Source organism: Mustela putorius, unplaced genomic scaffold (genome assembly GCF_011764305.1).
Source record: "Mustela putorius furo isolate JIRA1106 unplaced genomic scaffold, ASM1176430v1.1 tig00003909_pilon_pilon_pilon, whole genome shotgun sequence".
Lineage (NCBI taxonomy): Eukaryota > Metazoa > Chordata > Mammalia > Carnivora > Mustelidae > Mustela > Mustela putorius.
In genome coordinates, this window is record NW_025422057.1 from 32,641,169 (window position 1) to 32,667,300 (window position 26,132).

General features: G+C 40.6%; 2 protein-coding genes across 8 annotated transcripts in view; one reads left to right on the top strand and one right to left on the bottom strand.

Moving 5' to 3' along the window:
- NOC3L (NOC3 like DNA replication regulator) overlaps positions 1-11,478 on the top strand; it is a 26,855-nt gene extending 15,377 nt beyond the window's left edge. For both annotated transcript variants that reach the window (XM_045068964.1, XM_004749636.3), the window contains exons 11-21: positions 164-295; positions 1,932-2,012; positions 2,320-2,420; positions 5,001-5,073; positions 5,154-5,217; positions 5,296-5,367; positions 6,313-6,494; positions 7,493-7,621; positions 8,288-8,385; positions 10,202-10,286; positions 10,635-11,478. In XM_045068964.1, coding sequence (XP_044924899.1) covers positions 164-295; positions 1,932-2,012; positions 2,320-2,420; positions 5,001-5,073; positions 5,154-5,217; positions 5,296-5,367; positions 6,313-6,494; positions 7,493-7,621; positions 8,288-8,385; positions 10,202-10,286; positions 10,635-10,763 — 1,146 coding nt within the window. In that variant the 3' untranslated portion in view covers positions 10,764-11,478. The remainder of the gene's footprint in view (positions 1-163; positions 296-1,931; positions 2,013-2,319; positions 2,421-5,000; positions 5,074-5,153; positions 5,218-5,295; positions 5,368-6,312; positions 6,495-7,492; positions 7,622-8,287; positions 8,386-10,201; positions 10,287-10,634) is intronic.
- An 874-nt stretch (positions 11,479-12,352) lies between these two features.
- The window catches only part of PLCE1 (phospholipase C epsilon 1), a 325,242-nt gene continuing 311,462 nt past the window's right edge, over positions 12,353-26,132 (bottom strand). For all 6 annotated transcript variants that reach the window (XM_045068712.1, XM_004749638.3, XM_004749637.3 and 3 more), the window contains 4 exons: positions 22,015-22,173; positions 20,119-20,334; positions 19,587-19,799; positions 12,353-16,680 (listed from right to left, as the gene is read on the bottom strand). In XM_045068712.1, the coding sequence (XP_044924647.1) occupies positions 19,611-19,799; positions 20,119-20,334; positions 22,015-22,173 (564 nt within the window). In that variant the 3' untranslated portion in view covers positions 12,353-16,680; positions 19,587-19,610. The remainder of the gene's footprint in view (positions 16,681-19,586; positions 19,800-20,118; positions 20,335-22,014; positions 22,174-26,132) is intronic.

Genomic DNA, 26,132 nt, shown 5'->3' on the forward strand with positions numbered 1-26,132 from the left:
CCTGAGCCAAAGGCAGAGGTTTAACCCACTGAGCCACCCAAGCGCCCCTTGTTTGTTTGTTTTTTGGCGTAAAGGAAGGAAAAACATTGTTAAATGCTTTTCTGTATAAAGGGTTTGAGGGCAATAGAAATATTAAACTGTGTATTGTATTTTCTCCTATTAGATGTTAAAGACATTCTTGTGCTTAAGAATCAAAGAAATAGAAGTGAAAAAAGATGCAGAGGACATTAATAAACCAAAAAAGTTCATGACTTTCAAGGAAAAGAGAAAAACTCTATCAAGAATGCAGAGAAAGGTTTGGTTGATTTCCTTTTTTGCTTGACTTCAGATTAAAATCATAATGTAGGCACAGGCAGAGAGCATAGTTAAATCATAAAAATAAATATATCAAAACCTAATATTTAGAAAATTTTATTTTCCCCAGTTATTGCAGAGAATTGCTTTATTAAATTGACAGTTCATTGGCAAAAAGATCAGTTGATGAAAAAATTTCTGTGTCATGCTGGCTTTTATTTTTACTGTTCAGATTGTCTTAGATTCATTGTGATACGCAGATCCCTTCCTTGACCAGGAAGGTGATATTTATGTAAACGGGCAATAAAGTGAGATTTTGTTAATTGAACCACGTTTCTTATTTGAAACCTAGGTTGAAATTCCAGCCCCTTGTTTATTTAGTATAAAACTTTTTTTTTTTAGATTTTGAGAAACGGAGCTAGTAAAAGCAGCTACTTCGTGGGTCACCCTTCCGTCTTAATAAGATGAATTAATTATGTGAAGCACTTAGCAAATGCGTGGCACTGGGTGTGCTGTATAATGTATAGACGTGAATTGCCACTGCTAGCATCGTTGTTATTACTTCTCAAGACAGGGTTGGTTATCAAATTGCTTATAAAAACAAAACAAAAGATACTTTTCAGGGATATCCGTCTTTGAATATGCCTAAAATAAATTTTGAAAATGGGGCAGAAGTACCAAAATAGACTTAGTAATTAGAAACAAATGAAGGTAAATCTTTTAACTATTTATCATGCTATCCTAATATAAATTGTATATCCCTGTTAGAAACAGCATGTGTGCAGCTGTGATGGTGAAACAAAAGACCCACTAGAACATGGCAGCTCCTTAAGTTTGCATGAAGGAAGGAAACTCTTCCTGAGATGGTCCCCTGAGTCTCAGGCAGCTTAGCAACCATTATTTGCTGCTCATACAGCATAAAGAAGTGGGAAACACTGATAATTTGTTGAATTCCTCTATAGTATCTGATTTTTTTTTTTTTAAGATTTTGTTTATTTATTTGACACAGAAAGAGGGAACCACAAGCAGGGGGAGTGGGAGAGGGAGAAGCAGGCTTCCTGTTGAGCAGGGAGCCTGATGTGGGGCTTGATCCCAGGACCCTGGAATCGTGATCTGAGCCGAAGGCAGACGCTTAACAACTGAGCCACCCGGGAGCCCCTGTAGTATCTGGTTTTATGCATTGTGTGTAAATGTGTTTAGGAAGTATCGTTGATGACTAATTGCTGTGTTATAGAGGATTTAACAATAAGAATTATTTCTGGGCTCTGTGTTCTTCCTTTTCTCTTTCTTTTGAAAAAAATGGAAATTATTGAGACTAATACAGCATAACCCATGTATCTACCATTCACAATGAGCAAATACTAATAGACTTCAGTTTTGTTCTTGAGAAGAAACCGTCGGTGATATAGTTAGAGTCCCCTTTGTTCCTCACCCCAGTCTTGTCCTGCCTTCCTCCCAGGAGGCAGCTGCTGTCCTTGGCTTGGTGCGTGCTTGCTGCTTCTCCAGATCTTTGTGTTTGTATTCTTATGTAGTCTAGGGTATGTGTTTTAGAATGTTTACATATTATGCCTCTTTGAAGCTTGCTTTTTCACTCAGTGTTATGTGCTCTTACTTTTTCTTTCCTTGTCTCATTCCAGTGGAAGAAAGCAGAAGAGAAGTTGGAGCGAGAGCTTCTGGAGGCAGAAGCTTCAGAGAGCACTGAGAAAAAACTTAAAGTGGTAGGCAGTTTCACATTCTCTGACGCTTTTAAAATGTTTTGTGAAATGGTTTTAACTAGAGATTATAGTTGCAACTTGGGGTGGTCTGATCTCAGTTTGTCTCCCAAGGCTTTCATGTGATCATTGCTGGTCTCATGACATCACAGGGTGTGTATCTTCATCCTGTTTTATGGAAACTCTTAAGATTGGATTGTGGAGAGGGTTGGGAAGGGACAGAAAGGTTGGGCTTTGACCGTCATTGTTGGGATAAGTCAGGAGAAAGAGTGTAGGGTTATATTCAAGTCATTTTGTCTGCTTCTTCTGCCAGCACACGGAGACTTTGAATATTGTGTTTGTGACCTACTTCAGAATATTGAAGAAGGCCCAGAGGTCACCTCTCCTGCCAGCAGTTCTAGAAGGCCTTGCCAAGTAAGGGCTGTGTAGGTTGAAGCATTTTTGATTCTTTCTAAATAAGACCAAAAAACCCATGCCTCTTAACCAAGGTTCACTAATGATGACCCAGTGTTTTTCTGTCTTTGTTTGTCATTGGCCTTTCCTTGAAACTGTTCAGAACACTGTCTTTTTAGTTTTCTCATCTCAAGCCCTTTATTTTTTAAATCTCCTTCATAACTCCTTCCTTCTGCTGACTAAGTTCTGAGGGTCCTGAAGATTCATTGCTCAGTTCTTGGTTCTTTCTGCACTATGGCCAGTTAGCCACTGTCAGACTTCTGAGTGGTCTGTGCAGGCGACTCTTAAGTCTGTTCTAACCCTGCTTGCATATCCTTTCTCGAGTCCTGTGTAATCTTCCCTGCAAAGAGAAATCTCTCTGTATATTTTTATGAACCTGTTGGGGGATGCAAACTAGAATAATGGTGCTTTTGATGGTTTTCCAGGTATTTGAGGTAGTATTCTCTAGAACAGTGCAGTAGAATTATAACGGGAACTACACATGTAATTTAAAGTTTTCCATTAGCCACATTAAAAAAGTAAAAAACTGGTGCAATTAATTTTGACAAATTTTATCGAAGTCCGCTTACCTAAAATATTTTGATATACAATCGGTATTAGTTATTGAGATATTTGGTATTCTTTTTTCCCATAAAAACCGATGAATATTACACAGGATATCTCAGTTTGGACCAGCCCCATTTTAAATGACTAATAGCCTCATGTGCTAATGGCTGTTATCGTTGGACAGCACAGTGTTAGAAATAGGACTTAGGGTTGAAAGTCAGAGAAAAGGCAAGTTCTGGTTAGTGTAAGAAATTTCTTTGTAATGAGTGGAGTTATTTGGCGATGGAATTATAAAGTAATTGGGCCTTGTTATTGAAAAGACTGAAAGAGAGGTTGGTCAGAGAAGGGAATATTTCTACGTTGAATAGGACCTCCTGTTTGTTTTTCAGTGACTAGTTCCTTTATTTAAAAAAGCTTTTAGTCATATCGATTTGCTTTAAAAATTCAAATGATTCAGAAGAATACAAAATTTAAAAATTATAATTTCACTTCCTATGTAAGTACATAAGTGTGTCTGCCTGTCTTCTGTCTCACACAGAATCCTGCTATGTAGATGTTCTGTAACTTGGCTTTTCTTTTTTTTTTTTTTTTTTTTTTTTTTTTTTTTTAAGATTTTATTTATTAATTTGACAGAGAGAAATCACAAGTAGACAGAGAGGCAGCCAGAGAGAGAGAGAGAGGGAAGCAGGCTCTCTGCCGAGCAGAGAGCCCGATGCGGGACTCGATCCCAGGACTCTGAGATCATGACCCGAGCCGAAGGCAGCGGCCCAACCCACTGAGCCACCCAGGCGCCCCTTGGCTTTTCTGTTTTGATAAAATGGTTACTTTGGGTATCTTTCCATGTTGGTGTGATTATATCCACCATTTTTTTTTTTAAACATTTAGAATATTCCATTTCATGGATCAGTAATACTTTTATTTGGCCAGCCCCCTGTGCTGTACTGGAAACCCCTTCATGCACTTGTGTGCATATATTGTTGGTCAGAGGGTCTGCTCGCTTTAAATGTTGATAAATATTGCACAGTTTCTTCACACAAAAAGTTGTACTAGTCCACAGGGAGTGTATCACATTTAAGAGTCCTTTTTGTCTAAGATTTACATAGTGTCAAAGGCTCTTGCACTAATATTGAAGAAAGATCTTGACTTAAGTACATCATTGCCTAGGATTTTATACTATACTGAGTGCTCTCACATTTAGTAGGTCAGATGATTCTTCTATAACTCTACCTAGGGATCTCAGTTATTTCTAGAAACAGAGGCCCAGGACTGACAAGCGACTTACCTAGGATCATACAGGCAATTAATTGCAGAGCCTGAACTAGATACTAGGTCCAGTATTCTTTCCATTTTATTTTTAAAGCTTTAGTAGGGTCCATATTCCTATAAATAACAGTCTCTTTCCTCGTTTCTCTTTTCCTGCTTCCCATTTTCCCAGAAGCTGATGTTTTTGACTCTTTTATGAGTTAGAACAGCATGGGGTAGCTGGTACACTTCCTTGGGGAGTTGTTTTTAACAACTTGTTCTGTAGGGCAGAAGTATTTCTGAAATATTTTCAGTTTGTTTAGTGCCTCATATATTCCTGCTGAGTATAGTGTCCAGCTGTAGATGAATTGCTAGAAAGGTCATTCTGGGGGTGCCTGGGTGACTCAGTGGCTTAAGCCTCTGCCTTGGGCTCAGGTCATGATCTCAGGGTCCTGGGATTGAGCCCTGCATTGGGCTCTCTGCTCAGTGGGGAGCCTGCTTCCCCCCCCTCCGCCCCCCGCCTGCTGCTCTGCCCACATGTGATCTCTCTTTCTCTATCCAATAAATAAACAAAATCTTAAGAAAAAAGGTCATTGTGAATTAATGAGAAGTATCAATAATTACCACCATCTGCATCATAACTAACATTGAAATAGGGAATATTAAAAATAGGACTTTAAAGTCAAGTTTAATTTCTAGCTGTTTTATTTGTGTTTTTAGGTCACCTGTTGACTAAGCTCTGTTTGATTCTAGGTTTGCTCACCTTATAAATGTGGAGTTTTTTGATGATTTATTAGTAGTACTGCATAATCTCATCGAGTCTGGTGTAAGTAACTCTACTAATGAATTTTTAAGGTATGAATGGTGATTATTATCCTCAGTGTCCTTCTCTCCCTTTTTTTCAAGGACCTGAGCTATCAAGAAAGTCTTCACTGCGTCCAGACTGCTTTTCATATTCTTTCTGGGCAAGGTAAAATATTTTCTTAATCAAGTTTTGTTTGCTTTACGTTTGGAGGCTGTAACATACCTAATTGTTGTAATTTCAAAGGTGATGTTCTGAATATTGATCCGATGAAGTTCTATACACATCTGTATAAAACACTGTTCAAGTTACATGCAGGTATGTACATTTAGATAATGTGTCTTGAATAAATACTTACCTTTTAAGAATATCTTGTGTGTAGTCAATGAAAAATAAGAAATCAGAATTGGTGTATTAAAATGTTGGCCTCTGAGGGCCACAAATCTGTATTTAACTTTATGTTAAGAGTTGGAGAGAGAGAATTTCCGGAATTGACTGGAGCTATGGTAGAACCCTCTGCATCTCCTGAGCAGCATAGCACTACTTCATTGGTTAAGGGAATGATTTGGGACAGGTATGACAGTCGTCTTGAGTTTTTCTGGAGTGCAGTGAAGCTGTATAATGAAAAAGTAATGATACTAGGTATTTACCCCAAAGATACAAATGTAATGATCTGAAGGGGCACCTGCAGCCCAGTGTTGATAGCAGCGATGTCCACAGTAGCCATTCTGGAAAGAGCTGAGAGGTGCATCAATAGATGAATGGATAAAGAAGATGAGATGTAAGTATGTAGATATACAATGGAATATTAGCTCTCAGAAAGGACGGATACATACCACTTACATCAGCGTGGATGGGACTGGAAGGTATTATGCTGAGTGAAATAAGTCAGTCAGAAAAAGACAGTTATACAGTGTCACTCATTTGAGGAACATAAGCAACAGGGTAGAAGACCACTGGGGAAGAGAGGGAAAGCGGAAGGGAAAGAAACCAGAGAGGGAGACAAACCATGAGAAACTCTTAAATAGGAAACTACCTTAGGGTTGCTGGAGGGTAGGGATAGGGAGTAACTGGGTGAGGGGCCTTAAGGAGGGCATGTGATGTGACGAGCACGGGCTGTTTTATGCAACCGATGAATTATGAAACACTACATCTGAAACTAATGATGTACTGTAGGTTGGTTGGGGTTGGCTAATTGACTTAAAAAAAAAAAAAAACAAAAGGTAAGGAGAACAGACCTGAAGGGTATATCTGCTGTTTTAGGTGCTACCAATGAAGGTGTCGAGATTCTCCTCCAGTGCCTTGATGTGATGCTAACTAAGCGCAGAAAGCAGGTTTCTCAGCAGAGAGCCCTTGCTTTCATCAAGCGTCTTTGTACCCTTGCTCTTCACGTTCTTCCAAATTCAAGCATTGGCATTTTAGCAACTAACAGAATATTAATGCATGTAAGTAAGGATACAAAGCTAAGTTCAGTGGTAGTACAACACTGCTGTCTTGTTTGCATCTTTTTTCCCTATTTATGTTATTACTATGATAATGAAAAAATGGTAAAATCCAGAGAGAAAAGAACTATATAAAATTACAAAATGAAAGCATTTCCACCCCTGTTGATACTCTCCAGAGGTAACCATCCTACCATTTGTTGGGTTTCCTTCCAGCAAACTTTTTTTTTTAGACTTTTTCATTCATATATAAAACGTACAGCACATACACATAGACAACACCACTTTTTTATGGTATACATTATAACATTTTTTTTAACACTAATGGTGATGGACACATTTTTGTGTCAGTACAAATATGTTTATAGCTCTTTCAAAAAAATATATTATTTTGGGGGTGTCTGGGTGGCTCAGTTGGTTAAGCATCTGCTTTAGGCTCAGGTCATGATCCCAGGGTCCTGGGATAGAACCCTGTGTCAGGAGGAGCCTGCTTCTCCCTCCCTGCTCCCTGCTACTCCCCCATTTGTGCGCACGTTTTCTCTCTGTCAAATAAATATAAATCTTTAAAAACAAATAAAAACACACCAAAAACATATTTTAGTTTCTAAGTAGGCTCTACCCAACATGGGGCTTGAATTTATGACCCCAAGATCAAGAGTCACTCCACCCATTGAGCCAGCCAGGCACTCTGCTTATGTTTCTTATTTAAGCATAAAAATCAAAATAAATTTAAATTCAGATGAAGGTACAGAATCCAGGGGTGCTTTCAGTTAAGCATCTGCCTTTGGCTCAGATCATGATCAGGGATTGAGCCCCCCCATTGGGCTTCCAGCTCAGTGGGAAGCCTGCCTCTCCCTCTCTGTGCCTGCTACTCCCCCTGCTTATACACAAGCTTCCTTGCTCTGTCAAATAAATAAAATATTTTTTTGAAAAAAAGTGTAGAACCCAATAACATTCTTTGCCAGTATTAATTACTTCTTTTTAATGTGACATTTTTGCAGACTTTCCCAAAAACAGATCTGTTGCTTGACAACGAGTCTCAGGGAAGTGGGGTTTTCCTTCCTGAGCTGGATGAACCCGAGTATTGCAATGCTCAGAACACCGCACTTTGGGAATTGCACGCACTACGGGTAAGGATGGTCCTTTCTTTGTGAGCAGTGTTTTTCACTTTTCCCCCAAGTTGTTATTATTGCCAGAGTTCTCAATATAATTTTGTTCTGGTATGGCCTTTTGGAGAATTCCTGTTTTACTAATCTACATTTTACTTTGCTCTTTCTGGTTTTTAAGTTGATGAGGTGCATTTTCTAAGGAGGCAGAAAATGACATTTTTGTGGGGTGAGGTTTAGAAAATTGAACTCTTTCCCCAGCATGATCCGGAATGGAAGGTTTGTATTCGGTCCTGCCCAGGGAGACGCTGGTAGCCCCTCAGTTTCAAGAGGGTGGCACTGTAGTGATCCCACAGTGCGCGCGTATTGGAGGGAGCCTTGTAGCAAGTGTGTTTCAGGAAACCTGTTGGAAGCTAACTTTTTTCACTCTAAAAGAGAAATAGCCTCTTGATTTTTCTTTTCATACTATAAAAGCAAGACTGAACTACATCCCTGGTAGCTTGGTCATCAGGTTTCATGTTGTCATCATGGGAGCAAAGAGTATTTTTTCTGTGGGTATGTGGTTACTGTGAATTACATATATGTACATGGTTGTAAAAAATGAGTGTGTGTTCGAGAAGATCTTTGCTGTAGCCCGTGTTTTATCAAGTACTGACCTGTACAAAATGTGGCTGTCCTGCTGTCCTTCAGAGACACTACCATCCTACCGTGCAGAGCTTTGCGGCTCACCTGATTGCCGGAGCCCCGTCCGAAGGCTCGCAAGCGCTCAAACCGGAGTTGAGCCGGAGGTAGGCATCAGACCACAAGCCGCGCCTGGTCACTATTCACGCTGAGCTGCCTGCTTTAGAAAGTGATAGATTTTGAAACACAAAGTACCAGTTGATCTGGATTTGGTCTCACTTCATATTCCTGAATTGTTCTAAGGAGAAAACATGCCGACCATGATTTTGTTAGTGTGTTTTTGGTAATCACTTAACATTTTTTTGGTTATAAAAAGTTTCACACATCCAGGTAAGTAGAAAGAATAGTGAAAGCACATACCCCTGACACTCAGGTTCAGCAGTTAGTGAGATAATGCCATCTTTGCTCTGTGGGAATGTCCACGAGTCCAGCCGCGGTGGGTTCCTCCCCACCGTCGAATGGTTGCAGTAGGGCCAGCAGGGGAGGAGTGAGAAGAGTAGCGCTTTGCAACACTGTGGCTCAGAGGGGCCGTGCTTCCTGTCCGTGGGGCCCCCAGTTCTCTCGGTGCTGTGCGGCCTGACCTGCTGGTACTTCCAGCCTCCACTGTCAGCTCCAGATGGGGAGTAGCACCCTGCCCAGAGAAGTTCCTTTTCCAGCTTCTTATTCTGAAAAATTTAAAAGTACAGTAAAGTTGAAAAAATAACGACCTTTCCCCCTACAAAAAGAGGCAATTACACAGAAAAGGAAGTGACATAAAAAATACCCTTGTAATATACTCACCACTCAGAGTTAATATTTTGGTGTAGCTTTTTCTCATTTGCAGCCTGCTGGTTTCTCTGATTTGGAGATCAAAGACAGGTGACTGGTAGGCCAGCAAACTGGCATTCTGGGCCTCTTCAGAGTTTAAACAAAAATGGAATTATTTGCTATATTTTAAATACTGGACAAATTCACCTAAAAGTTCCAACTTCTCTTGAAGGTACTGGGAGACTTAGGAAAATAGGTCTATATTTTACACAGCAGAAGTCAGCTGCTCCTCCCTCTAAATGAGGCAGAAACTCTATAGTTTTCCATGAACCCTTTTCCTTCTGGGTATTATAAAGATAACTTTTGGCCTTATTAAATGAAAAAGTGGCCCATTTTTTCATCCTCATACTTCCTGTCTGTCCTCCGTCCTTGTTTTTTAAAAGGGAAAACAATTACCTGTCTGTTTTCTTATTCGTGATCTTTTTCTGGCATGTTTTTGTCAGAGATCTTGATCCGGGCCTCATTTATGTCAGAAATTTCTTTCTCTGGAGGATGATGAAGAAAGGGTTTATCCTGAAAGCTTGAGAAGGGAAACTCATGATGGTCTTGCCCTGGAGGGTGGAGCTTGGGATGAGACTCTAATTGTAATCCTTGGAGGCCCCTGCTGATTTCCTTCTAGGAATGTGAACCAATCCCAAGTCACTGAAGATTCGTTTACATGCTGTGGGTATGGATGGTTAGTGTGTCCTGAATGGCCTTTCTTTGCTTTTGATCCAGGCCAATAACTGAGGGGTTGAGCTATTTGAAATCCATGGAGGGTAACTCTTCTTCACTTGTCTGGCCCCCATGACCTTGTTGCGTATTGTCTGTGTAACTGGTTGAGTTGGGATTTGATCACACTGAGTTGGGAGTTCTGCTCAGCTTTGTTTTTGTCCAGGCCTGTATTTCTAAATGTCTACCAGGCCTCTCTGAGGTATATTTCATTGATGAGCATTGTCACTACATGAGTATTTAGGACTTATTTTAGTAGGTATGTTAGTTTGTTGGTTTCAAGAGCAGGATTATGTTGTACTTTACTATATGGGTTTAGAATAGTGAGTCCTCTTTGAGTACAGTCCAGTTATTTTCAGGTTATACAGATACAGTGATGTTTTTATATTCTTTCTGTGATTATAGATCAGCTGCAGAACTTTTTCAGACATACAGCATGGATGCAATGACATTCAATCCTCCTGTTCAGTCTTCAAGTTCCAAAAAGAAGGTATGTGATGTTTTTTCATTATCCTTTTTTTAAAAGATGAAATAAAAACTAAATGTCTCTTATCAACTGATTCCATCTTGCTTAACTAACTATATTATAGGTAGATTTTTTTTCATGTTTAGGAGTTGCTGATGGTAGGCGGGATCTCTGGGGTCGGGACTCTGGAGATGGTCATGAGACTTTGGTTCAATGTAAGCTGTGTCCTGGACCTGAACCAGTGCTTGGCACTGTCAGGTTTCATATGTTGGTTTGGGGTCTACTGTTGACATTTTCAGTTTTGCTCACAGCTTGGCTTTTGTTTATGTTACAAGAACTTTTAATGTGAGTCACTTTGAATATTTTTTTCAGAGTGAAGTTTTACAAGGGGATTTGTTTTTGAATGAAGATTTAAATCAACTAATCAAAAGACATTGCGGTGAAGTAACTACTCACTTGCCTCTGGATTTTGCTAAATATTTGAAAACATCACTGCGGTAGTAGAAGGAGTCAGTGGACTTTCTCTTATATTTGTGTTTGATTCGATGGACATAGAGACCTACCGTTACTTTGGGACATTCTCTTTTTATACAAGGGAAGCTTCCTAAGAAGATTAGCAGAGGAGGAAGAATTACCCTTTGCATGGCACAGAGTTCTGTCCCAATTCTGAAATTGTCATTAAGAAAGGAGAATTGAAAACTATCTACCTGCACATTTGGAAGTTTTTTAATGACATTGCCTTTTTTTTTTTTTTTTTTTGACATTGCCTTTTTAAAACTTTATATCTTGGGGCACTTGGGTGACTCAGTTGGTTGAGTGTGCGCAAACGCTGGGCTCCGTGCTAGGTATGGGGCCTGCTTAAGACTTTTTCTCCCTCTGTCCCAACCCTCAGCTTGTGCCCACACGTGCTCTCTCTCTCTCCCCCCATCCCCGCCATCTCTTTCTCTCTCCCTTTCTAAAAAAAACCCCCAAAAAACAAAAAACGTAATCTTAAGTTATAGTTATAGTTTCAAAAAAATCTTTGGAGTGAACTTAATTGGATTACAGTTGCTGGATTAAAATGAGGGCATAGAGCGCAGAAAAATCAAGACCATGAGATTGCTTTTTATCATTCAGCTACTCTTTACCAAAACTCTTTCAAATGAAATAAATGTATTTTTATTGTAACACCAAAGATGAAAATGAAAAAAAACTCTGTATTTGAGTATATTTTCAGGAAGATTTTTTTTTAAGTATTTTTTTTTTTTTAAGATTTTATTTATTTATTTGACAGAGATCACAAGTAGACAGGCAGGCAGAGAGAGAGAGAGAGAGGGAAACAGGCTCCCTGCTGAGCAGAGAGCCTGATGCAGGACCCTGAGAGCATGATCTGAGCCGAAGGCAGCGGCTTAACCCACTGAGCCACCCAGGTGCCCTTCAGGAAGATTTTTAAGAAAAGAAAAATTAGCTTGAAATTAGATACCAGGTTCATTGGCTCTGGCTGAATGATACACTTTAATTAATAACCTGATGTGATCTTTGTAAAAGAGAACGAGGGTGTTCATTATGGCTACTTTCAAAAAAAGGTTGAATATGATTGTAGTCTCTTCACGGTGCTTCTCATTTTCCGCTGTGTTCTGGAGCGTCATGGGGGAAGAACTGCTCCTGGGTGGAAGAACCAAATTGAAGACTTGACTCTGTTTAAGGATAAATGGTGCCTGTTTAAGGGCTTTTCTTCTTTTACTTCTCTTTCTCCTGCTCCTCCTTCTCCTCCTCTTTTTCCTTTGTCATCATTGTCTTTGTACAGTTACGGTCCTGTTCTTATGAATATAATTAAAAAACAGTATTTTACCTAAGCTACTGCCATATTCGAGGAACGGTCTGTGAAATAAGTTTTTGTAACAACCAGTTATAAATATTCTCTGTGATTAATTGAATAAAACAGCTGTTTTTTTTTTTGCTTCCTATTCTTATGATACGAGAATTAAAAAAAACACAGCAGTCCCAACTAAATAGATCTCTTATGTCTTCAAAACTATAGAAGCCAATTCTTTTGGTCTGGAGCTTAAAGTTCTTTTTTCCCCCCTCACAATGTAAATGAAAATAGAAAGTTCCTTTATTACTCCTGTTTAATGGGGCTCAATAGTGCATGTTAAATCTTTTAACATATTCTTATATGTGATTTTAAAACGTGTTTTTTATGCTTATTTAAGGAGAATGTACAATTTAACATAAATATTTGCTTTTAATCCACATTTTAGATACAAAACAGGGTCCAGAAATGTTATGAATAGTGTTTGGATAACGACAGGGTCTTTCCCCATCAGAGCACAGGTGACCATTACATGTCACAAACAATTTATTTTCCAAACATATACAAATACATTTATATTTCACTTTGGCAGCAGAAACTGTAGGTGAAAAATCAGTTTTAAAGTAGGAATTCATTAACTATTTCACACTTGTATTATGCTTTTACCCTTCTGGTTACATACATAGAGAATCACGGTGGGACCATAAAAATATACATCTAGCATTTGAATGCTCTATGAATTTGAGAATGAAATTTATTGGTGCATAAACTTCTATGGCCTATATTGATGAGTTTCATTTTCAGAACTAAATATCCTAGTCAGTTACCCACATACACCCTGAGGCTATAACAAGCTACAGCCATTAATATATAATTTTTTAACTAGACAACTATCGAGCACCTACTGTGTGCTTAGCACTGTGCTAGGCACTTAAAAGTGAAGTGGGGGTAATAACAGGTGTAAGACACAGCACAGTCTTCCATGGTCTTGCATACTAAGATCATTCACACATTTTAGAAAATGCAACGTTACCCAATTCGGTGCCAGAGTGAATTAGTTCAAAGTTCAGAGGCCTAGGAAAGGTCTCAGAAATCTGCTTGAGCATAGTCTATTTGGGATCTAAGAGATGTATATGAATAACTTGGTAATCATGGAGATTCATGATTATAAATGGAGATTCATAATTCACGGAGATTCAGGAACATTTCGGTCATTCCATGTCAGAATCCTTAGCCATCAGCCAAAGATTCCTTTAGGAATTTGACACTTCAAATGGCTAAGAACGTACACATTGGTAACAGCACACCAGACCCTGGGAATACTGACCGAAGAATGGTCTTTGTGTAGGAGGCGGTCTTCCTTTTCTAATCACTTGGTGGAGGGTCTAGGTGTTCACATCCTTTCACTTTGCTGCTCACATAAGAGAAGCAACTGTTAGGGGTCTGAGGCAGCCATCTAGACAGCTATAGGCTGTAGGTTGTAGGCTGCCTCACTGCCAAGTTGGAAAGCAGACACCAGCCAGAAGAATCCTACTCTTCTTTTGGTGTGGTGGCAGTTAATTCAGTTCTACCAGGCAGAATGCAAGCTCTGTTACTTGTCAGAATTAAGCAAGGCCTGTGGGTCCCCAGGCCCCTAGAGGATGACAGGTATACAAAGCTACTGGATAGGGAAAGAGAAGAGAGGAAGGGGAAGATGTAGTTTGAGAAAGGAGTATGTGCGTGGGGGGGGGGGGGGGGGTGGAGGGGAAGGCTCTGCATTAGTGAGCCTCCAGTGTTTCCCAGGCCCTTGAGATGGGAGACCTTTGTATGAAAGCTAATTTAAAAACTACCTGTAACTCAATTTTGTTGAGTTGCAACCCCCATTTATCCCCAACTGGAGAATTTATAAGTAACTATTACTTGCTAAGGATAGAATGACATGAAAAGAGGCATTTCCCTTAAAAGGGCATTTTCTGCCTAAACAGTATTGTTAACTTCCTACAGATTTGCCCTCAAACTTACCCTCAATTCTTTGATGACCTCAGGCAACCTTCCATTATTTTGTAAAACAATCAGTTCCAGATGAACAGGTGACCCAGAGGAAGTTAGTCTTTCTTCAGCATCACAGACCACGTTGGATTCTTATTTAGTCTTTCTTCACCAGCTACACGTATGCTGTAAAGTTGGCATCACCTAACAATAACAGAACTCATGCTCCTTTGTTTTTGGTAAAGCATGTTAAAATATTTTTCCTCAAAATCTTGTCATAAGCCTAGTTTGCATATTTAGATTCTTTTCCATATCAACTTTACTGATAAAAGTTTGCTACCCAGATTTTCAGGAGTCTGAAAAGTATGAAGTGGTAATGGGTAGAGTTGAGGTGGCCATTTTCGATTTATTCTAAATAATAGGTTAATTTCTTTCATTTGGTATACTAACATAGCTAGATCAGAGAAGATACAAGTAAAAATTTCATATATTTGACAAACACCAAGTTGTGCCAGTTAGTTGTAATAGAGGTTAGTTGTAATAGAGCAGGTGCTTTACATTTTGAGCAACGTGTCCTTCAGAAAGTCCCGAAGACTCTGATACAACGGAGCATGTGCTTTCACCGCAAAATGGAACGAACAACTAAGTTGGGTTCAACATAGGCAATACATTCACTTGTGAAACCTAGTCTCACTATAGTCTCAGGGAATTTCAGATTCTGTCCTGCACGCAAATCAGCTATGTTATAGATGGTAGGGTGGGGTGGGGCTTGAGCTTAGAGTCAAGGCCAAGTGCTAAACCTAGAGACCAGTCTTGCTTCTTACCCCTTACTCTGCACGGTTTTCATTTTGACTCTTAGCCAGTATGGGCAGTACCTCAGTTTTCAATATAGGATAAACCAAACCAGAGGAAAAGATGCCAATTTTATAGAAGCATGATAAAGTATTTCTGGAATATTTTTTTAAATGGGTCAGTATTGTGCATTTCTTACAGATTGATGATTTGATAAGAAGCCTGTAGCACTGGGCAAACTACATTCAATTGGAATAGCTTGAATTCTGTCGACAAGCAAATGGTGGCTGTAGCATTAAGGCTTTCAGTCAGTAAGAACTTACAACAACATGAAAGCTCTCTGGTTTATTTTTAACACTTCTGATTTTAGACTATGCAAAGAACTGGGGACTGTTTTATTCATTTTTATAATTAGTAAAAAGATTTATCAAAGAAAAAGTTAGGATTTTTCGTGTGCTTTATAATTTGAAGAAAAAATTTGAATATTGGTAGAAAGGTAAAATTTGAATTTTACTTTAGAGGAACACACATTACATTTTAAAAGTCATAATTTGCTTCATACCAAGAATAACAAGAATCCTTTATACTTACATGATAGTTTTATACAGCAAGATTTTAAAGATAATTTATCTTAAATGGCAGTTATGACTTGGAGCAATATCTCTTCAGTTAATCAGAAATGAAAATGAAGCTTTTTTTTTTAACATGAAATTCTGGCCCATGTCATGTATTCAGAGCATACATTTTTTTGTTGTTGTTGCTAGATTTGTCTTAAAAGTGAGAACCAGTAATGCTTTTAATTGATAAGTGATATCAAGAAAGCTATGTATAATAAATATATAAGTACAGTGTCAGTACAAACCTTGTAAAATAAATAAATTTGAACACCAGCTCAGTCTACTTTTGCTTTAAGAAATGGTTAAATTTCTTGTTAAGATGTCACAACTCAGTAATTAATTTATACATCATTCTAAATTCAATTTGTGAAAACCAAAAGTGGAATAATCTGTGAATACATAAGCAATAAACTTAAAAAAAAAAACAAAACAACAACCCAGCATCATTCTCTACATAAAAAGAGATGCTAAAGAAGAGTCCACTACGGTGCATAATACAGAACCTACACCGAATTACTCTTTAATGACTCCTACAGGATGTATCTACATTTGCCCCGAAGTTTCCAATTGTCAGCCATGACGTGTAGGACTGAACTAGCTTACTTGTTTTCAGACCTCTGTGGTCTTGTTCCCAGTTTTCTAAGTCAGGTCAGCAAACTATGGCTCTGTGCCGAATCCAGCCTGCCACCAGGTTTTTTATGGCTCTTGAACTAAGAATAGTCTTTATGTTTTTGAGTGATAGAAAAAAAACCCAAAAGAGAGTTATTAGTGACGTGAAAATACATGAAGTTGCGATTTCAGCGTCTGTAAGTGGTTTTATTGGAACACAGCCACACTCACATCTGCATGGTCTGTGGCTGCTTTTGCACTGTTACCAGCTGAGCTGAGTGGCTGCAGTGGAGACCAAAGGACCCAGAAAGCCTAAAATCCTTACGGTCTGGCCCTTTATGGACAGAGTTTGCTGACCCTTGTTCTAAGTCCGTCACTGCAAGCTTAGCAGTGTTCCGACTGCTGACATTTATAAAATGGCCACCTCCTGGGCTTCTTGGTTGCATTCATCAGGAAACTGGGTGGTAGGTAGCCCGGTACCATTTTGCTTGACCTCAGCGTGGACCTCACATCATGTGTGAAGAAGTCTTCAGTTCAGAAATCATCAGTTTCCAGTTTAAGTCTGATGAAGGTAAAGGAAATAATATTTGTTTCTACCATGTTCACTCTTGACTTCAACTTCTTACCAAAGGATCTTCACCTGTAAAGTGGTATACATAGGTTTGTGAGTATATTTAAAATGAAGGAGCAGCAACATCTGCAGTGTAGTAGCAAGGGTTTAGTGTGGTTCAACAAAGAGAAACCCATAATTCTGGTGGCTGGTTTAGAAGAGCGAGTCTTGGCCATAAACTTGCAGTGTTGGGACGCCTGGGTGGCTCAGTGGGTTAAAGCCTCTGCCTTCGGCTCAGGTCATGATTTCAGGGTCCTGGGATCAAGTCCTGAATTGGGTCCCTGATCAGCAGGACCCTGCTTCTCCAGCTGCCTGCCACTCCCCCTGCTTGTGCTCTCTCTGACAAATAAATAAATAAAATCTTCCAAAAACAAACAAACTAACTTGGGGTGTCATAACGTGGTGTTCCTGGGAGGTGGAACGTGAGCCCGTTTCTGGCCTGGAACACCACAGCCTTTCGAAGGATTTTTAAAATCACAATCAGATGAACTAAAGCTTTTCTAAAAGGTGGGATTCTTTCAACTCTGCATCATTTCAGAGAAGAGTAAGGTAAATAATTGTTTAGGATTTCTTTTTTTTTTTTTTTTTAAGATTTTATTTATTTGTCAGAGAGAGAGAGGGAGCGAGAGTGAGCACAGGCAGACAGAGTGGCAGGCAGAGACAGAGGGAGAAGCAGGCTCCCTGCTGAGCAAGGAGCCCGATGTGGGACCCGATCCCAGGACGCTGGGATCATGACCTGAGCCGAAGGCAGCGGCTTAACCCACTGAGCCACCCAGGCGCCCCTGTTTAGGATTTCTTAAATTATTAAGGGGTAACTGAAAACTTCAGGAGTGAAAGTTTTAGTACATGAAACCTTATGTTCTCGAAAACACTAAACTTGCCTTCTTGTGAACACAGAAAATCTCTTCTGAGAAGCATCCCTTTCTGAGGACACTGTAAAGAAGTTTATAAGTTTATAACATGAGAGTCACATTCTCATAGTTCCAACCATGGCTGTTTTTTAAAGAAAAACTTCCCCAACTTTAAGCAAAGCTGAGGTCAACTGAATGATTCTGAATGTCTGCTTGCTTTAGGAAAATACAGTCCAAAGGCATACTTCTAAATCCACTCCCCCCCTCTCACCCCCATAATGCTCATTTGTAGTAACCTTCTCTGAGTCAGACATCCGGTGGCATTGCCCTCCTACAGACTTCCTTAATCCTGCGGCACGATGAGGGCTCCGTTCATGCGGACTGTGATGCTACTATCACTATGGAGGTCAGAATAGAGGGCTATGTACAATCTTACATCTCGGATTCATCTGATATTAAGTTCTTGATCTGAGAACATATTTTGAATTTTGATTACTGTCCTCAACAGTGTCTGCTCACGGACCCACTGCCAAGGTGAAGCATTCTCTGAAAAACTGGAGAGGCTCAAGACTGGTGCTTAGTCCTAAAGAGAAGTGTTCTGTGCACAGTCACTATTATCCGATGTGGGATGTGGATTGCTGCTCTGGCTCTGAGAGTTCCTTCAGATGAGCCTTTACATACAGAACCTACGTATCCGTGAACCTCTCAGAGTAGCTGGATACGCCGGTGGTCTGCAGGAGGGCGTTTCCTGTATTTGGTCCCATCTGTTGTTTTCGAAGAGCTTTATATGTGTAGTACGGGGCACTGATTATCTTAGGAGTTTCTCCTTAAATGTAGAAACATAGGCTCAGTGTATTGGACCTTCTTTTGTGCTCTTAAAAATCAGATTAGGTCCTGCCAAAAGGTATCAATGAATTCTTTAATCGTGAGCTTCTACAATTTTATATAAGAAATTCCTGATCATGGGGCGCCTGGGTGGCTCAGTGAGTTAAAGCCTCTGCCTTCAGCTCAGGTCATGATCCTGGGGTCCTGGGATGGAGCCCCACATTGGGCTCTCTGCTCAGCAGGGAGCCTGCTTCCTCCTCTCTCTCCGCCTGCTTCTCTGCCTGTGATCTCTGTCAAATAAATAAATAAAATCTTAAGAAAAAAAATCCTGATTCTGATAAAGGCAGACGATGAAACCCCACAGTGTAAGCAGCAATGCCTTCACCATGGTAGCAGTCTCTCAATTTTAGAACGACAATGGCTTAGGTAAGGAGTGGGCTTTAATAATCACTGGGTGGTTCATTAAGAAATTAAAAAAAAAACAATAACAACTAGGTTAACTTTTTTTTTTTTTTTTAGTTGGGTTTCATGTAATTTGTTTGAAGACGGAACGACGTTCACCCTGTGGACACCAAGCGGTGGGTGGGCCACCGAAGTGAGTTCACTGCAGTTTCCAGATAGAGGCTGTTATGCAGTTTTGAATGCCGGATTTTAATTTTTTTAATTGAGGCAGACCGTGATGAGGTTATTGAGGCTAAATCAAACCTCAAAGTGGACAGCATGAAACTAAAAATCCAAAGGAATGAGAGCCGAATGACCCATAGTAGTCCTTCGAGAATATTTGTGTTAGTAATGGTTAAGGCAGGTCCAGGTCTGATAAAATAAGGCTGATGTAGTAGTTTGAACAAGTTGGTTGTCTTCTTGGGACCTTCGTTAGGCTATCTACAAAACCAGTTGGTCTAAAATTAAAATGCTGATGGGACGCCTGGGTGGCTCAGTGGGTTAAGCCTCTGCCTTCAGCTCAGGTCATGATCTCAGGGTCCTGGGATTGAGCCCCGCATCGGGCTCTCTGCTCAGTGGAGAGCCTGCTTCCCGCTCTCTGCCTGCCTCTCTGCCTACTTGTGATCTTTCTCTCTGTCAAATACATAAATAAAATCTTAAAAAAAAAAATTAAAATGCTGAAGGCACATGGATCTTCAAAGCCCTTTTCCTATTTTTTAGGTACGATTCTCATCTGCCTTCAGGGGACATCGTCCTCTGGGCCTGCTATGCCTTACACAGTGGGCCCCCATTTCAGAATGACACAGTGACTCAGTCTACCTGGGTAAAACATGCCAGCCTCGGTTATTGTCGGTAGTCTATGGCATCACTGGAGGGCAAGCTGCCCACTGGTTTCTCCTCCTTGCTTTGGACACTTTCTGAGGCCAAGACCAGAGAAGATGATGTGAGTCCTCGGGGCTGTTTAGTTGACTTGGTGAACTTCTTGAATTCACTTGCAAAAGAAATGCCTTTTCTTCTGTCTTCTCTGGATGCCTGTGGAAAAAAGAACCTTCCATGGGTATAAGGTGAAAGCCAGGATCCTCAATCATCTGCCACACTATTCCTTTCCTCTTCCTCTCTAGTGGGTAGAATTTTGGGAAGAAGTGCTGAAGGAGCCCTCGCTCAAGACTACTTACTCACAGTGGAGTACATTTCTTTTTATGCAGTGAAAGTGAAGCCAAACTATTTTCTCCCTACTAAACCCTTGACTCAGAACCTTTCTCCTAGATTTCATAAGTTCCCAGATTTGATTACCACATGGTTATGAGTATCAAATGCTTTGTGGAGAGAGGAAAAGAACTTTGAACTTTACCTGCACCTGCTCCTTTAGCTTAAGGATGAATTTTCCTGCACCTTTCCACTTGCTCTGGGCTTGAAACACACATTCCTGATCCAAAAGAACCCTCTGGGAGGACTTCGGGGTAGAAGACTTCTTGGTAGCATCTTTCACCACTTCTTCCAAAAGCACATAGTCACTCGGGTTGGGGTTGCTCAGGATGCTATAGGAATATTTGGCTTTGCATAAGGTCTGAAAGAGAAGTTATAGTCCACTGAATATAGACACAGTATCTCCAACACTTGCATTCATTCTGAAGGAAACCTGAAGGCGGGAAGATGTCACAGACTTTTAGAGGAGGGGATCTATCTCAGATTGCATCGTCCCATGGTTGCACAGTTGTTGCCTGTAACATGCTCTCCCAGGTTACCTGATTGGGCTTCACAGCAGACCGTGATGTAGGTATTACGGCCCCATTTTCAGACAAGGAAACAAAAGAGGTTAAGCAGACTCCAGAGAATGCACAGCTAATGAGTAACAGAAGACGGACGTGGACTGGGTCTATGAGCACCAAAACTCATAGACATGAAGGTCACACAGACCGGGAGGAACAGAACCCTGATCCTAGGCAGCCCCTCTATCATGTTTTTGGATGTGGAAAGCATTTTAGTAATTTACCCGGTCTCCCTTCTCATTTAGTATAAGATCGTCTTTCACGTACGCATTTATTTGCTCATCAAATGCTTAGTGAGGGCCTTCTGTGTCCCAGATACTGTACTTTGGGGGAGAGAAAGGTGAAAAAAACAAACATAGGTCTGGACTCTCTTGGAGTTCAAACTCTATGAAGGAGACAAATATTAACCATGCCATCGTGCGGCAGGAAATAGCACCTAATAGTGCTTACCAGGTGCTGTGCATTGTTCATCTTACGTGTATTTACTGACTTAATCTTCACCACAACCCTGTGTGGAAAGGACTATTACACAGTCTCTGCATTGTGGAGGTAGTAGCTTATCACATAGGATATAATAATGTGTGCTGGAGCCAAATGGACTGGGCCAATGAGGTCAGATGTGGTGGGACTCTCCACACAACAGAAACTGGCCAACACTAAAAACCAGTTGGGCTTTTTCTTCTTCTTCTTTTTTTTTTTTCCTTAAGAGAGCCAGTTAACCAGCACACCACTGTAACTGAGGCACTAAGAAGGACAGCCGGGATATGAACTCAGCAATTTATTATTTATTTATTTATTAAAAAAAAAAAGATTTTATTTATTTGACAGACAGAGATCACAAGTAGGCAGAGAGGCAGGCAGAGGGAGAGGAGGAAGCAGGCTCCCCGCTTAGCAGAGAGCCCGATGCGGGGCTTGATCCCAGGACCCTGAGATCAGGACCTAAGCCGAAGGCAGAGGCTTAACCCACTGAGCCACCCAGGTGCCCCTGAACTGAGCAATTTAATGTAGAGTCTGTGCTGTTAACTATTATGCTCTACCACTTTTCAAATGGGTAGTTAATAAACACATACCATGAGACTTGAAGGAAGGAGATACAGTCCTTCAAAACCATGTACACAAAGAAGCATGACTTAGAAGAGGGAAAGGGCCAGAGAAGGCCTCCGGCATGTCCTCTATAAAATCTCAGAAACAGTCACCAGGGACTGGCTTAGGCATTTCTGGGACAATGAAATTACTCCTCTGTGGAGTCCCCTCCTAAATCTTTTCCCAACAGTTCCACGGAAAGTGGGACTCATGATAGATACCAGGCAAATGTCTGCTGAAGGAATGAACTAGTATGTCCTAATTTAGAGGCACAATCTCCCTTTTCAGATACCCATTGGTCTAGAACTTCATTCATAAAATGAGCTGACGTCTGATTTGTGCCAGTGGTTTACAGTGAGGAGCCGACTTGAGGCGAGCGAGGGTGAGGCTTTCACCTGCTGAATGACATCCTGTGCGGTGCTGACACGGGGCGCTTTGATGACCGTTCGAGGTTGCTCTGGAGAAACATCATGCACTTGGACAAAGAAACTCTCCTCCTCGGAGCTCAGGATCACCTCCTTGTCATCTTGAATAATGCTTCTCTCTTCTAGGTTCTATGTTAGAAAAAGAAAGAAAGTATGAGTAAATGGTAAGATGATGAAGAAAAAGAAAGAAAAACTCAGCGAAAATGTGAGCTGTATCTGGGCAATGTGGGAACTATTTCTCAGCTTTCTATTTCATATACGAGTTAATAGTTCATAAATGATTCTATATCCATGTCTTCTGAGAGGAAGAAAGTAATGTAGGTATTTCTGCTGATGTTTACAGCCTGATAAGGTCTGGCTCACAGTGAGCCAGTAGATCTCTATATACTACAGAGTCCAAGTCAACTGTAGATACATTTGTAAAAGGACAACATACCATATTGCCAATGACCAAAAGCCAAATAAGAACACCGTGAATTACATTTAAGAGAGAGCCCATCCATTCCCTACACAGGCCTTGGGCAATTAAGGAATGCTAGACATCCGAACAATGAAACATGCAAACAGACTCTCAGCCAGACTGGATGGACAGAACCAGCAGTGAAAAGGCCGAAACGATGGCTGGAGGTTAGGATACACTGCAACGAATATCGACAAAATTCTCAGTAAGTGTTGAGAATTGGTCATCAGGTTAATTGGCTTTTGGTGACTCGGCTTTCAGTAAATTTTACACATGTAACTATATATTAAATATATATTTAGATATATCTATAGATATATGAATCTTATTAAAATTTTTAAAGAGTATAGAAATATATCAATAAAAAGTCAAACTTTCCCCATCATCAGCTTTTTCTTCCCCTCTCATCTTATTCTCCACAAAAAACCCCACTGTTGTTAGGTTATATATGCTTCTAAACATCTGCTATCGATCTATGTACTTTTGTGTGAACAAATATATACAATGAAACCCTGCAATTATGTGAATTTAGGTATAATATGATTATCGAATGGCTCCTGATTTTGTTAGCGCCATTCTCAAATGAAAGGTAGCTTACAGTTCTCTTCCACAAGGTGGGGGGTGGTCTGAAGGGGGAAAGTCAGCTCTATCCCAGGAACTGAGCATTTAGCAGGAAAGTCCCTGGATCTCTAACAGTCTCCTGGCCTAATCTCCTCAGATCAAGCCACTGAAATGATGCTAACTAACCAGAAAAATCCAAGAATCACTGCCACTCTCCTGGAGGTTCCAACCAGCGGTATGGCCCAGAATTGTCCCCGGGCAATATTGAAGTCTGAATGGATAACTGCCACCAGGTGGCGCCAAACTGCAGCCACGATCAGAAAGAATAGGTTCCTGGAGCTTCTTGCCAACCAGCCCCCCAGGCTCACTCCAATCATTTCATTAATCTTGCAATCATGGTTCCTACAATTTTCAGGACTGATGTTTTTGGACCCCATTTGTTATCTTATGGGTGTTGGGGAGGGGAGAGTTACTGTCTATTTTTATTATATAAACTCCATATAATGTTTTTCAACTTGTTTTTTTGTCCCCACTTAAAAGATTGTGGTGTTTAGTCCAATTTTAGGTCCAATTCCTAGATATTTAACTGTGTAATACGTCACTATGTTGATCATAATATATTTAGCCAGTTGGAGAGTAGGGCTGGGTGGTAATTCATCTGACATAATTTATAATCCGTATCTTGAAAACCAGGAAGCCAAGAAGCATAAAAAAACCAAAAAAGGTTCTAATGGACACATAAAATACCTCAATAACTATGCAATAAACATTACTTTTAAGAGAGCTCCTTGGAGCCTTACTCAGAACTTATTTATTTCCAAGGAGTTTTCTGCCCACATATTAGAAGGCTCAGGTTACACCAGAACAAGGGCCCTCACTTGTAGCTCTTTATAGCTTATTAAGCATTTTTTTACATATTGTCTGTAAGTTTGGTGTGAGTCTCATGGCAATATTTTTCAATCAGGCAGAATAGTTTCTCTTACAGATTTACAAATTAGGGCACAGAGTTTTACACAAGTTAAATGAGCTGTACAGGGTCATCTAATTTGTGGCAGAGCAAGGTCTGTCTGATTTCAAGTCCGGCAGGTAGCCCAGGAGGGCATACTGACCACAGGAAGATGTGATCCTGACAGCCTGAGAACCCAGAAGACAAGAAAACTATAAAAAGCAGGCAGGCAGGCAGACAGAGGTCAGAGGTCATGGAGGGCAGTTTGGGGACTTTCAATATATAGGCAATCTGCATACTTATCTCACTAGTTCCACAAAATGAAATACATGGAAATACTTATAGCCCAAATCTATCAACTATGCTTGTATCTGCTTGCATTCAATGACTGCTAAATTCATTCATTCAGTCAGTAAATATTTACTGTGTGTCACTATGCACCAGATCAACCTAAACACTTAAATGTAATTTGTTCTCTTAGCAGACACATGTCAGTCATTTAAAAAATCTCCCCATGCTTAGTGGCTCAGTCGGTTATGTTTCTGCCTTCAGCTCGGTTCATGATCCAGGAGTCCCGGAATCGAGCCCCAGATGGTGCTCCCTGCTCAGGGGCGAGTCCACGTCTCTCTATCCCTCTGCTCCTCCCCCTGCTTGTGTTCTCTCTCTCGCTCACTCTCTCTTTCAAATAAATAAATAAATACAATCAATCTTAAAAAAAAAAAATCTCCTTCCCACAAAAGCATTGTATAGGAGAGCTTGCTGTATTCTCCCCCTCAGAAAAATGCTTGTTAGCCTTCCTTTCTAATTTATCCCCCTGAAGCTTCAAAATGCATCTCTTCCACCAGCCCTTATGAAATATTTATTCCTGGGGTCTCTACAGCTTGTTTTCATATGCATTTTAAAGATTTTATTTATTTATTTTAGAGAGAGATTGCTAGAAGGGGAAGGATCGAAGTGGGAGGAGCAGAGGGGGAAGGGAGAGGGACAAGCAGACTCCATCCTCAGCATGGAGCCCCACATGGGGTTTGGTCCCAGGAGCCTGAGATCATGACCTGAGCTTAAACCAAGAGTCAGATACTTAATCGACTGAGCCACCCAGGCGGCCCTCAGACACATTTTAAATTGCATATGGGCATTCCTAACCTCCCCAGCATGACACTCAACGGCCGGTCCATGTTCTCTCCTGCTTGCTGCTGCCTGCTGTCTCCACAGTGCTGGGCACCAGTGTCCTCTGCAGAGGGCTGGCTCAGCACCAGCCTGTGGAGCACAGGATGGGGCAACAACACTGACCGGAAAGCCACAGATGTAGTTCTTTCTATGTCTCACCTTGTCATTTAACCTCTGTGAACCTCCATTTCCTTATGTGTGAAATGGTTTCCATTCTGTCACGAGATCATTCAAAAGCAGTAAGTAAGAACTTTAAACACTGTAAATCATTATGCAACTATATGGTTTGAAAATTCACTTGTTGACATAATCACTTAGATACTTTTTTATAGGTAGCTGGAGAATGAGGTAAGACAATGGGAAATAAAAAGGAAGAATGTAGAGAGAAACTGAACATGACTTCCAAAGTCCAGCTAAGCCCTCTGATATTTTCTCATAAAGCTGTAATTACTAGAACTGCTTGTTAACGGTCTCTGCAACGTGTAAGTCCAATAGGGAGGGGAGGATTGGGAGACAATTACATTTCTGTGCCTAACTGAAGTGTCCTTTTATGGTCTAAGGCAAGGTTAGGAGGAAAGACAGAGGCTCTGGTTTCCCAGAGCAGATGCTGGAGCTCTCTGGAGCCAAGAGCTGGAGCTCTTGGCCACCTCCACAGTTCAGTGCACAGTGAAAATGTAGCACATGATGCTGAAAACTGGCTCTTTCTCATCTCCACTGTATCCCAACACCATGGACCTTTGATGGGCATTTTACCAACCAAGCTCTATTACATGCTCCAAAGGAACCAACCGTGTGCCCAGAACAGGGCTTGGCTCCTATTAGGTGCTCAGGAAATATTTGTTTAATCAATGGCTGAACTGACTCAACTCCTTCATTATTGACATATCATGAGGCATGACTGTCTGTGGTGAAGCAATGACTTTATAGGTCATTTTAGAAAATGGCGGGAAGTTA